The sequence below is a fragment of the Mytilus edulis genome, chromosome 7 (assembly GCF_963676685.1).
Source record: "Mytilus edulis chromosome 7, xbMytEdul2.2, whole genome shotgun sequence".
In the NCBI taxonomy this organism is placed as follows: domain Eukaryota; kingdom Metazoa; phylum Mollusca; class Bivalvia; order Mytilida; family Mytilidae; genus Mytilus; species Mytilus edulis.
Genome location: NC_092350.1, coordinates 61775930 through 61789000, shown reverse-complemented (window position 1 = coordinate 61789000; position 13071 = coordinate 61775930). Strand labels below are relative to the sequence as shown.

The 13071-nt window shown below is 32.6% G+C and overlaps 1 protein-coding gene across 1 annotated transcript; it reads right to left on the bottom strand.

Moving 5' to 3' along the window:
- Positions 1-7388: 7388 nt before the first annotated feature.
- On the bottom strand, positions 7389-8054 carry LOC139483302 (uncharacterized). Its single transcript, XM_071267332.1, has one exon. The coding sequence runs from the start codon at positions 8052-8054 to the stop codon at positions 7389-7391; it is 666 nt and encodes a 221-aa protein (XP_071123433.1).
- Between the last annotated feature and the right edge of the window lie 5017 nt (positions 8055-13071).

Genomic DNA, 13071 nt, shown 5'->3' with positions numbered 1-13071 from the left:
CTTGAACTGAATTTTAATGTGCGTATTGTTTAGCGTTTACTTTTCTACATTGGCTAGAGGTATAGGGGGAGGGTTGAGATCTCACAAACATGTTTAACCCCGCCGCATTTTTGCGCCTGTCCCAAGTCAGGAGCCTCTGGCCTTTGTTAGTCTTGTATTATTTTAATTTCAGTTTCTTGTGTACAATTTGGAAATTAGTATGGCGTTCATTATCACTGAACTAGTATATATTTGTTTAGGGGCCAGTTGAAGGACGCCTCCGGGTGCGGGAATTTCTCGCTACATTGAAGACTTGTTGGTGACCTTCTGCTGTTGTTTTTTTCTATGGTCGGGTTGTTGTCTCTTTGGCACATTCCCCATTTCCATTCTCAATTTTATTGTTTATAAGTCCAACGTAAAAGTAAAGGTCTGAATGTAAAGACACCACTGCATGTCATAGCAATAAATCCAGGTTCTCCTGTCTATATTAGAAGTCTTCGATTCGATGAGTATTCTCAATCTAACAAAGGTAAAATATCTTATGGAAGGAATTTTTATGTTACATTAACAGCATTATTCCTTTACAAAGTCTTATGTGTTTCTTTTACATAATTTATCTTGTAACTTCAAAGATGGTTACAATATGAAACATAAGTAATTTATTATCAAAGTTTCCCTGACCTATGTGCCATTTTGTTCAAATGTCAATAGCTACATAATTAACTTGTGACGTAATTAAATATGAAATGACGTAAAGGGAATTTCTAAATGAATTAAACCATAGCATTTACACCAGTATTTTAAACTATCAAACCGCTATTTGCAGTTGCTCTATCAGTTTCAAATTATCAGAATACTACACTAGTAGCACGATTTCAGTTTTATTATATCTTAAATGACTTGATTTACCGCTAGAGAAAAAGGTAAAGACTTTTAAGACCATTAAGACGATCGATAGTTTCATTAGGTAAATCATTCCATTAAGGCATGTCAAGATTATCAAGACTGAATCTTCTGGCGAGCTGTTTGCATCCGTTACGACGGTGTCAGCCCAAAACAGATCAAATCTCAAAATTAACTTTCAAAATTTTCAGACCATGTTTAGATCCGTTCAGTATGCCGGTATGATACTACGAGTTACGCCCCTCCTGCTTGATAATGCATTTAAGGTTAATGTATATATTTATTGCAATTTGAAGTATAATCTCTCGAATTAATAATAATAAAAAAAGGAAAAATTTAGATTAAATCCTCTGTTGATTCTTAATTTCTGTTGTTGTTTTGAGGAACTAATAAATTATTAGTCTATATATTTTGCTTATTTTTGAATGAATGTAAGTTTATTCACTTATATGCCTTATTAAATGCAAGGACGTATGCTAATTGTATACACACAAACATGTTTGCCATACATTTAACCTTAACATGTTGTGAACCCTTTGTGAAAATGTTTTTCGTATTTGAAAATCAGTAGTGGAAAAATCTTAAACGTAACCTTAAAATATATATACGATGAATTTTTGGTTGCTTTAAGTCCAGTGGCAAATATTTCATGCATGTTCAAGACGAACTGTGGTTTTATGACATGGAACCTTCCGGTGAAGTTTTCATGTGGTATAATATTCAAAAGTAACTAAAATTTCATTAACATGAATTTTAAATAAATCGAAACATAACAGCAGCTAAACGCATGGATCACCTCGGCCTATCAGTTTTGTCATAAAAAAGCATATTTTTGTTCCATTTCTTTTGTACTTTAGGATAACTGTGGTTTATACGTTTTGCAAGGCGAAAAATCTATTTATGTCCTCTAGATGTCTTTTTTTTTATGTGTGGATTGCTTGACGTTTAACAGAAAACTTTTATTAACTGTGATCTATGTAGGATCACTTAAGAATGAAGGGTGAAAATCGAGGCTTTAAATATAAATGGTCATTAAATAGCCTCACAATTAAATGAATAAGAAAAATGTAAGTGTTGGAATAACATATACAATATATATGTGCATTGTCAGAAAATATAATTTTGATTTTACAAACTTTGGTACTGACTGAAAAGAAAGAGAGGCGAACCAATCTTTTTTCCTTTCGTCATATAAATGTATTCTTGATTTAGAGATATTACGTATCCAGTAGATAGAAAACCAACAATTTTTACCTGAAAATGGTCACATAAATCCTGCAAATGGATTATTCCGATTACATTTAAATTCAATCAGTGATGAAAACAGTTATACCAGCAGAACTGATTCGGGTGCACCTTAGATTTTACACACATTTTTGACTCACTACGCTCACCCGAAATTTTACAATTTTGGACAATAACATTCCCCTTTGCTGATACTTATATAATATTATCAAAGTAATGAAGTACTGAACATCGGATTACCGCGAGTTCTGGTCTCAGAAAATAAATCACATATATCTAAACCTATAAGTGAAATAAATGTACCGTGTGTACAGAGATAAGTTCGTGCAAATAAATTTAATGACAGGAAATTTAACCTCACTGTACTAACTATTGTAATGTAGTGAAACAATCCAGAAGTGTGTGGTTTGTTGTTATATATACAGTGAAACCTGTCCAAACCGAACACCCACGGGACTTTGCGTTTTGTTCGGTTTTCACAGGTGTTCGGATTGTAGAGGTAGACGGAAGTCGACACCAAAATAATTTTGGCAGCAATAATAGGTGACACAACAGCCGACAGTTTATTTTTGTGTTGATTTAGATGTAAATGTAAAAAAATTTAAAAGATAGACGTTTTGCTACATTTTTGTTTATAAATCAAACGCCACTCCGTCAATCACGGTCGTCGTTGGGAGATGTCCGACGTGGAGCGATTTTGCGTTTTATAATTATTTTCTCATCCGTTAATTCACTGACCAATTCAGATTCACAGTCACTGTCATATGCATGACGATTCCGTAGTTGAATTGGGAATGTCATTGTACACGAGTTCTCGGACTAAACTGGTCACCCGCTGATTTATACTTCGGCAAACGATAACAGTGAAACAACAGCAGGCGTCCAGTTTATTCTCGCACTTTATCGTTGCTAAATAGCTAACGGAAGTCTGCGGGAGAATTCGAATCAAATATATAGGGCCTCTAAAGGGAATCCAGCAATCGAAATACATTGACCTTGTTGTGTTGCACGACTTCTTAATCCGGTGAAAGGCTTTAAAACTATTATTTGATTAAACAGTTTAGCTACAGAACGGCAGTTTCGATTTTGTGACCGTAATTATTTGAGTAAGGTGCATTTAATTGATCTGAGGGAAAGTTCCTTTCTTGTCATTATCGGCGATGGGGGTAGCTGACCAGTTTAACGTTTCTTTACAAAACAATAACTTTATACATGGACACAGACATGCTAATTAGTTTGTAATAACAACTCACAAGTTCATTAAACCTCAAATACCTTCGGGAATACTCTGCCATCCTGTGTTTGTTTAATTAAATCATGCAAATTATTAATTATATTTTATTGTTTTGATTGGTATTGATCGATTTTGACAGGTAATTTTTAGATACAAATTGTCTAACGAGCCTTCAAAAAGCGTTCGGAATTCGGTGTTGACAGGGTTCGGTTTTTTCAGGTTAAATTAACGTTAATTGATAGGGAAATTTTGTGGGACTTTGAAAATTGTTCGGTTTAAACTGAAATTCGGTTTTATCAGGGTTCGGTTTACCCAGGTTTCACTGTATATATATTTTTTCTTCTAATTGAATACATCTTTCTATATATATATTCTACTATTTTAATATTAGTGCATGTGATAGAAACTCTTCTGTAATGATTTGATTTTTTCTAATAGATGACATTTGAGTAGGCATTTTATATTTTCCCGCAAACCGTTCTTAAGATATTCTTCAGCATGCAGTAAAACAATTTAACACTGATCATGCTGATCTTATATTGATAAGATTGTGTTGGTAGTCATATATGATATTCTGGTTCCAATCTTTTTTTTATACATGTATATATCTCGGTTTTTTTCAATATTTTTCTTTTATGCTAAAATGGTAGGTTGGCCCACCCTGCCACAGGCTAATATTATTCAATGTATTGTTGGTTGCTGTTTATCATGTATTTATTTGTTTGTAGCTTTTGTATACTAGTATTTGTTTGTAGCTTTTGTATACTAGTGTTTGTTTATAGCTTTTGTATACTTGTATTTGTTTGTAGCTTTTGTATACTAGTATTTGTTTGTAGCTTTTGTATACTAGTATTTGTTTGTAGCTTTTGTATACTAGTATTTGTTTGTAGCTTTTGTATACTAGTACAAATCAAACTGTCATCACTGTAAGGTTTTTCGTCTGAATGTTTTACATTAACTGTGTTAGAGGCATCATGACAGGCTGAACCTTTTATAGGGTACTGATTATGAAGTTTTAGTTTTGGTCATTGTTGAAGGGTGTGCAGTGACCAATTTTATAGTTACTAACAAGTATATCACTTGGTCTACATGGTTTATGATTGATGGTCGTCTCATACCACATCTCCTTATTCATGATTTTTCATTAAAATTCTGCAATAAGCATGATAAGAAAATTGTACTAGCCTACAATAAACTCATTATAGATACCAGGACTAAATTTAGTATATACGCCAGACGCGCGTTTCGTCTACAAAATACTCATCAGTGACGCTCGATTCCAAAAACGTTAAGGAAACGCCTTAGTATTTCAAAAAAATCAAAAATTTGTAAATAGTAAATTTATAAATATAACCATATCAATGACAATTCATGTCAGCACAAAAAGTGCTGACTACTACGCTTGTGATACCCTCGGGGAAATAAATCTCCACCAGCAGTGGCATCGACCCAGTGGTTGTAAATAAACTCATCATAGATAACAGGACTAAATTTAGTATATACGCCAGACGGGCGTTTCGTCTACAAAAGACAATTCAGTGAATCTCGAATCCAAAAAAGTTAAAAAGGCCAAATAAAGTACGAAGTTGAAGAGCATTGTGGACCAAAATCCCTAACAGTGTTGCCAAGTTCAGCTAAGGTAATGTATGTCTGAGGTAGAAAAGCCTTAGTATTTCAAAAAAATCAAAACTTAGTAAACAGTAAATTTATAAATATAACCATATCAATGACAATTCATGTCAGCACAACAAGTGCTGACTACTGGGCTTGTGGTACCCTCAGGGAAATAAATCTCCACCAGCAGTAGCATCGACCCAGTGGTTGTAAATAAACTCATCATAGATACCAGGACTAAATTTAGTATATACGCCTGGCGGGCGTTTCGTCTACAAAAGACTAATCAGTGACGCCCGAATCCAAAAAAGTTAAAAAGGCCAATGAAAGTACGACGTTAAAGAGCATTGAGGACCAACATTTCTAAAAGAGTTGCCAAATTCAGCTAAGGTAATCTATGTCTGAGGTAGAAAAGCCTTAGTATTTCAAAAAAAAATCAAAAATTTGTAAACAGTAAATTTATAAATATAACCATATCAATGACAATTCATGTCAGCACAAAAAGTGCTGACTACTGGGCTTGTGGTACCCTCGGGGAAATAAATCTCCACCAGCAGTGGCATCAACCAATATCACATAAAATTTACATTATCAATAACCCATTAAAATGACGTCCAGTCAAAAAAGACCATGCCAGACAGATAATGTATACCTTACAGTTCTTCCATACCCAAAATGTATGGTTTATAGTGACAGAGAAAAGACTAAACATCCAAACCATGAAAATGTGTCATTGTCAGATAAAACCAGTCAATCAAACATGTCAAACATGTACTCCTTTAACTCATTCCATATGCCAAAAATAGTGACCCTATACATGCACAATGAAGCTTATATCATAACATTGAAAAATAGACCAAACCACAAAAACTCACTATTGTTCAATGAACCCATGACATTCAGGTCAATGTCTGATTATCCCCTGCCAATCAGGCATAGACACCTACAATTGTTCCCTTATGTCTATACATTAAATATACATGCAGTTGATCACTGGAGTACTGCTTATATATAAATGTGTGTGTATATATATATATATATATATAGGCGTAAAAAATAATTTTCACATGTGCAGATATATATATTCATTAAATGAAATAATAAAATGAGTAAACAGTTAACAGTCCATTCTATCGATTTCATCTTTCCATTGGGACTCTGCATGATAACTGATGTAGTGTCGCTATAGGCGACGTCGTTAAAGAGGTTTATGACGTTCCGTCATTGTTCGTTATTAAAAGTTCTCTGGATTTAATTTTGATCGGAACGTTGTTATGAAACAACGTTCCGTCTCTTTTCTATATGCTTCATCCCGTCTACATTTAAAAATAGGCATTATTTGAAAATGCTTTTTACCACAACTGTCAAGATGGGCACTAATTGGCGAATTTCTGTATTGTGGGTGTTTTATTTGTTTTTTGTGAACTCGCACCCGTTCACGGCTATTCCCGGTCTGTCCAATATAATTTTCGTGACAACAAGGACATGTGACGCAGTAAATAAGGTTTGTTGTCTTACAAGTCATATTGGCGTTCACATGAAATTTTTGCCATCTTTAAATGATTTCATTTTACCCGTTTCTAAATATTTCGTATCTTGGCCACAAATTCCGCATCTTGAATCTCCGCAAGACTTTATTTCAAAGTCATTAACCTCCGGTTCGAACCGAGCTCTGGTTAAGTGTTTCTTTAAGTTTTTAGGTTGTCTTTGGCTGTAGATTAAGTTTTCTTCCGGTATCAATTTTTTCATAGTTTCACTTTCGTGTAGAATCAGAAGGTTTGATTTAATTGTAATAAAAACGTTTGTTAAATACTGGTCATGTTTACTAACAAACGGTATTTTCTTTAAGGTTTCGTCCGTGTCTTTCACTTTCGGGGTTCGTAATTCTTGAAGTGTCAAGAGTTTAGATTTTCGAATTCCACTTTCGATTAAACCCTCTGGGTATAGCTGTTGTGTCAAATAGCTTTTTAATTCCTTCAAACGTACTTCTCGAATGTTATGGTCAGATACTATAGCACAAATTCGTCTGGCCATACAGTGAGGTATATTTCGTTTTGTATGGGACGGATGACACGAATGAAAATTTAAGTATTGATGAGTATCTGTGGATTTATAACAAATATCCGTTCTTTTATGCCTGCCTGATTTTAAGATGAGGATATCCAAAAATGGTAGTTGTGTGTCACTGGTTTCCATGGTGAATTTAATCGAAGGATGTAAGGAGTTGATAAGATCTTTAAATTTATATAAAATCTTTTTCTGATCTGCTCCAAAATATTATACAGTCATCTAAATATCTTTTTCAAAATTTAATGACATAATCACAGAAATTTTTATCGAATTAGACAGATATTTGTCGATACATCTGTTGCTCTAAGTATCCCATCATTCAATTTGCGTATGTGGGGGCAACTTAAGTTCCCATGGCTGTACCTTTAATTTGTTTGTATTTGTTTCCGTCGAAATAAAATGTATTTTCTTCCAGAACTATTTTAGTAGCTTCTAGTATGAAGTTTGTTTCAAATCTGTCAATTTCATCCCGTTTTTCTTCGATCCAGTATTTTACGGCTGTAAGACCTAGATCATGGGGAATATGTGTGCATATACTTGTAACATCAAAGCTTGTTAATAGTGTTTCTTCCGGAACTATGGCAGGCATGTGATGTAAAAATTCCATATCATCTTTGATATAACTTGGAATTGACGGACATGGATGTTTGATAACAAGGTCGATAAAATGACTTAGTCTTTGAGTTAATGATTCCGGTCCGGCTATAATTGGTCTTAATTTCAAATCGGCGGGACGGAATGTTTCAACGTAAATATTGTTTTGATCTCGAACAGTATCTTGTATTTGTGCACTTTTATGTACTTTTGGAAGTCCATAAAAATTACTCTCTTTCGGATCAAAGTCACACAAGTACGCTATTTCCTTCTCGGTTAGACATTGATCGTAGACTTTTATGAGTTTCTTTAATCTCTTTTTAGTTGCTTTGTCCGGGTTATTTGTTATTTGTTTGTAGTATTCCTCATCATAAAGCTGTTCCAAAACTTTTTCTTTATAAAAGTCGGTATCCATAATGATGATGGCTCCTCCTTTATCTGCTTCTTTAATGGTAATGGAGTCGTCATCTTTAAGACTGTTTAACGCATCCTGTTCATTTTGGGGTTAAATTCTGTTTACATTTATGTGTACGGACGGGAAATTTTGTTATTGTCTCAATGTAAGAATCTAAATAATCATCTTTCCCCGGTCTTAGGTTGATTTGTTTCTTACGAGAGATTTATCATGGTCAGCTTTTAATTCCGGAACATTTGAGTATGGAACGGGAGCAAATTAAAAACCTTTTGATAACAAATAAATTTCATTTTCGTTTAATGTTCTTTGTGAAAGGTTTATAATGTTGGAGTCTATCGTCGGTTCGGATGTTGGTTTGCAGTCGAAATCGGGTCGGGTGATTGCAAGTTTTGGCATCTCTCTAAAAAGGCTGTCGTGCACCTCTTCCTCGACCTCTGCTGTTTCCACCATGTTTAGTGATGCCCCCACCTATACCACCGCGATTAGAGTTATCGATTCTTCCACGATCTCGTCCACGTCTTCCTCCGCGTCCTCTGCCTCTATTATTGATAACTTTCCATTCATCATTATTTTGTTGAAAATTTTCTGGGGACGGATTGCGGCTTTGAGTGTTCGGTCTTTTTGACGATTTATTCCTTAATGCGGTGTTGTCAATTTTCTTTTGAGTTGATTTAGAAGCAACGGCGGCATATGTTCCAGTATTTGTATTCTGTGAAACATTTGGTTGATTAGGGGTGGTATTGATATTTACATTATTCATGTGTATATCGTTGTTTCCCTTTGTTCTAGCTGGTCGTTGCGGTTTTAGTTTCATTATGGACTCATCGCCATAATTCTTTTCGTAATTATCGAAATGTTCTTGATGTTTCTGCCACACCGCTTTTGATTTCTCTTCTTCACATTTTGTGTCCTGTGTCCACATATCGTGAAGTTTTGCTTCAATATTGCCTTTACATTTTTCGGATATCTCGGCTAATACTGTTGCGTCTATTGACAGAATTTTTTCTTCAAATCGGTGTTTTCTGGTTTGAAGCAGTGATATCTCCGAACAATGACGGAACGTCATAAACCTCCTTAACGACGTCGCCTATAACGACACTACATCAGTTATCCTGAAGAGTCCCAAATGGAAGGATGAAATCGATAGAATGGAACTGTTAACTTTTTACTCATTTTATTATTTTATTTAATGAATATATATATATATATATATAGTTTCTGATAAACAAACTTAACCATGTTGACATTATATTAAACTGAAATAACATTAATCACTTATCCATGAAATGAAGTCAAAGTCAGGTCAACCCGGATAGAGAAATAGACCATGCAAGATACTCATACAAAAAATGTATCCAAATACTTATGTAACATGTACAGTATAAGTATATGATAAGAGAGTATTTCGCCGATAAAATAACAGTAATTTTTGCAGTCATTGAACCATGAAAATGAGGTCAGGTGCAATGAACATAAAATGACAGACTGAAACTTCATAACATATTAGCTGCTAGTTACTGAATACAAGATAAAGAAGCTCTTTTATTTTTTAAAATATAAAGCTTTATAAAAATAGTTTACATCACCACCCCCAGATCGTAATACCTATTTCTCGCATACAACCAATTTTCAAGACTTTTGTGTTAGACGAGATAATAAAGGAATTACAAGTATTGTTTAATATGTTTAACTAGTATAAAATGCAAGTTTCAGAATGTACAGTAATTTAGAAGATTATCAAAATACGTGTATATACATTCAGACTCTTATAAGTATAGCAAGCAGTCATTTGACACTAACCAACAGCCATGCCAGGGCTGTAAACTCAGTCTAGTTACAAACTTCGATCATCATACATATGACACTAACCAATAGTGACGGACCGTGACAGACCCTAATGGGAAGTCAAGGAGGTTTAACACACCCTGGTGGTACATGTAGCTAACAATAGCAATGCCAGCATTTAAATTCTTATTATATCCAAATTATTATTTTAAATAAATATTTATCCAAGGTATTCATGAATTAAGATATGATGCACTTTTAGTATTTATATTCACGGAAACTCTGAATTTTCATTATTCCAAATTGCAATTCTAAATGAATAATTATCCAAGATAATCATGAAATTCAGATATGATGCACTATAGATATGCCCTGAAAACTATGAATTATCTTTATTCTTAATTGTTATTAACTTATTTCAAATGAATAGTTATCAAGGTATACACTGTCATCAAGTAATGTAGTCTTTCTTACAAATTGAAGTTTGCTATTTTGCTATTTGTTCAATGTACAATTTCCTTTTTGACCAATCAGAACATCCCATCAATATCATGGCATAATGCTGTAAGCCCAATTTAAGTTATTTTCAGACGCATTAAGTAACAAAATGAATCTACTGTTTCACAATTTACAGCTACAGGTACAAATGAGGTATGAGAGTAACTTAGTGACACCTATATATTTCCTATATATATACATGATATATGCAGGCTTCATAATCTGGCTGGGAATCATGCTCAAACCAATGTGAAATCTACAAAACAAAAATTCAATACATTAAGAATAAATTATTGAAACTTATATTATATTGTATATATTAACTTTTATTTATCTACAAGAAAAACTAGCGATCCTAATTTGCTTGACAACAAAGTTCAATGATGTTAACAAATGAATTTATGACTTATACAATTTAATTTATAAGTCCCATATGAGAAGAAGAATAAAACCCTTTTATGAGATTATATTTCTAAAAAGAAATGTTCTCTCTTTCTACATTAATATCTTATTAGGTGTATACCTCATTGAAGGGTTATTTTCAAATTGAGGCTAGCACCATACTTGTTTTGATCAATTCTTTAAAGTCAATCATAGTTATTTCTCTATAAAACACAACTGGTAATTTCCATTGATCATTTTGTTACGAAATAAATTACTTTAACAAAGATGAGATTACAAATGAAAAAAAAACAAGAAATAAATGCACTGTTGCTACCCTATAGACTTTCTTTTTGTAAAGTGCATATATATGAAAGACTTTTGTATCATAAATGAATAAACTAAATAAACTTTTTTATGGGGAAATCATGAATCTTTGTCCAAAGATTAACCTTTCCTTTAGAATTGTAAGCATCTTAAAACGCTAGTATTTTCTTGTTATATTAAATTATTAACTTTGAGTTTAATTTGACATCTTAACATTACCCGGTATACTTTTTACTTATTACAGCTTGTGTTAAATAATGCTTTGCAGTTTATTTACCCCAGATAACATATTTTCTTTATATATTAGTTATTTACCCATTTTCATGTTGATCAATCAATACTAATATAACTTTTAAAACTTGCATTATATATATATATATATATTTCTCTAATTCTTCGTCAATTTATCCCTTTCTGCACCCATTGTATAAAAAAAAATTAATCAACGTGTGGTTCGTTTGATCTCAGAACTTCATTGGTTAAAATCCGATTATGACGTCGAATTTTCTTGCTTTCCTCTGAATTTCTTATAGTGACGGCATGAAAAAAGGCGACCATGCCTGATGACGTCACATAGAAAGAACACATCTTTTTGCAGATCATTCGAAAAGAAGGAATAAGTTTGCCTGCATAATGTTAGAAAATCATTAGAGAAACAGATTCCACCACCAAATCTCGTGTAATACGATATTTATCCACTCTCGACAGTTAAATTTTAAATATTTAAAACGCTCCGGCAAGCCTCGCGTTTTAAATTTGAAAATTTAACTGTCTCGAGTTAATAAATATCGTATTACACTCGATGCAGTGGTAGAATCTATCTATATATATATATATATATATATATCCAAAATACAACTACCATAGTAAAATTATATCCTGGTATTTCATATTTTTCAATTTTTTTTAATTAAAATAAATTATTAATTTATCAACAATTGGAGAGGACATTTAAAATTTGTGAACATTATTGTACAATCATCTTCAATACCCATGACATTTTAATATTCACCCTTAAAGGCAATAAACTGTTAGTGTTGTGTCTTAATCTGTTCATAATTACATATAACATGTAAATAAGAAGTCCTGATTATTACTTATTATAATATCGCATTTACATGGTCATGAATTCAGGCTCAGTAAATATATTTTTATAATTATTTACTTTGAAGTTGAATTATAGATATTCCATTTTGTGACAACTTACCTGTGTTATGTAATACACTTTCTTTAAAGTTCATACAATACTTAAGTTTATACCAGATTTATATACAAAAAAATATGCTTGCCTTACAGAAAGATTTTTTGTATTTGCTTTCCCCACATACTGGATGTTAAACAGGTGTATATAAAAATAATTATAAATAAAGCAGCCCAACACCAAAAAAACAAGTAAAAATGCATACATAAATCATGCTCACAGGGCAAAATTAATATAAAACTGACAGAGTTCACATGAAAATAAATAGTTTAGGCCACACTATTTTGATTTGAAGTTCTTTGGATTGATAATTGCGTGCCATGTGCAGAGTGTCGTTCCTCCACTACAACATGATATAATATATATACCTTTAGACATTTTATTCATTTTGAGAAGAGATGCAACCTCCACAACACTTGTTCAATATCAATCCTTACTTTGTTACATGATGAAACGAACCATCTATTAGATATTCATTTTCAATGCCTTATAACCATAAAATATATTCATGTTTTGTTATCCTGGTTTCCACGACTCAGGAATTATTTGAAAACTATACTGAAAATGCATTCATGCTAAATGAGTCAATAAAATTAAATATTTCACAACATTTTACATTTTATATAAATATTTGCTTTGCCATGTTTGTAGTATTAATATTCAACTTGAATTTCTCAATTTCTATTTGTAATACTAATTATTGTACATCATCCACCAGCGGCTATACGAATATGTACATGTGAAGATTGGTTAGTTTTTGGTTATAAAAAATCCAGTGACAAACGTTTCATGCAAATTTAGGACTAACAGTTATCAATACATTAC

Bases quoted from the DNA above. Each gene is read 5' to 3' on its own strand.
- LOC139483302 (XM_071267332.1), bottom strand. From the start codon at position 8,054: ATGGATACCGACTTTTATAAAGAAAAAGTTTTGGAACAGCTTTATGAT.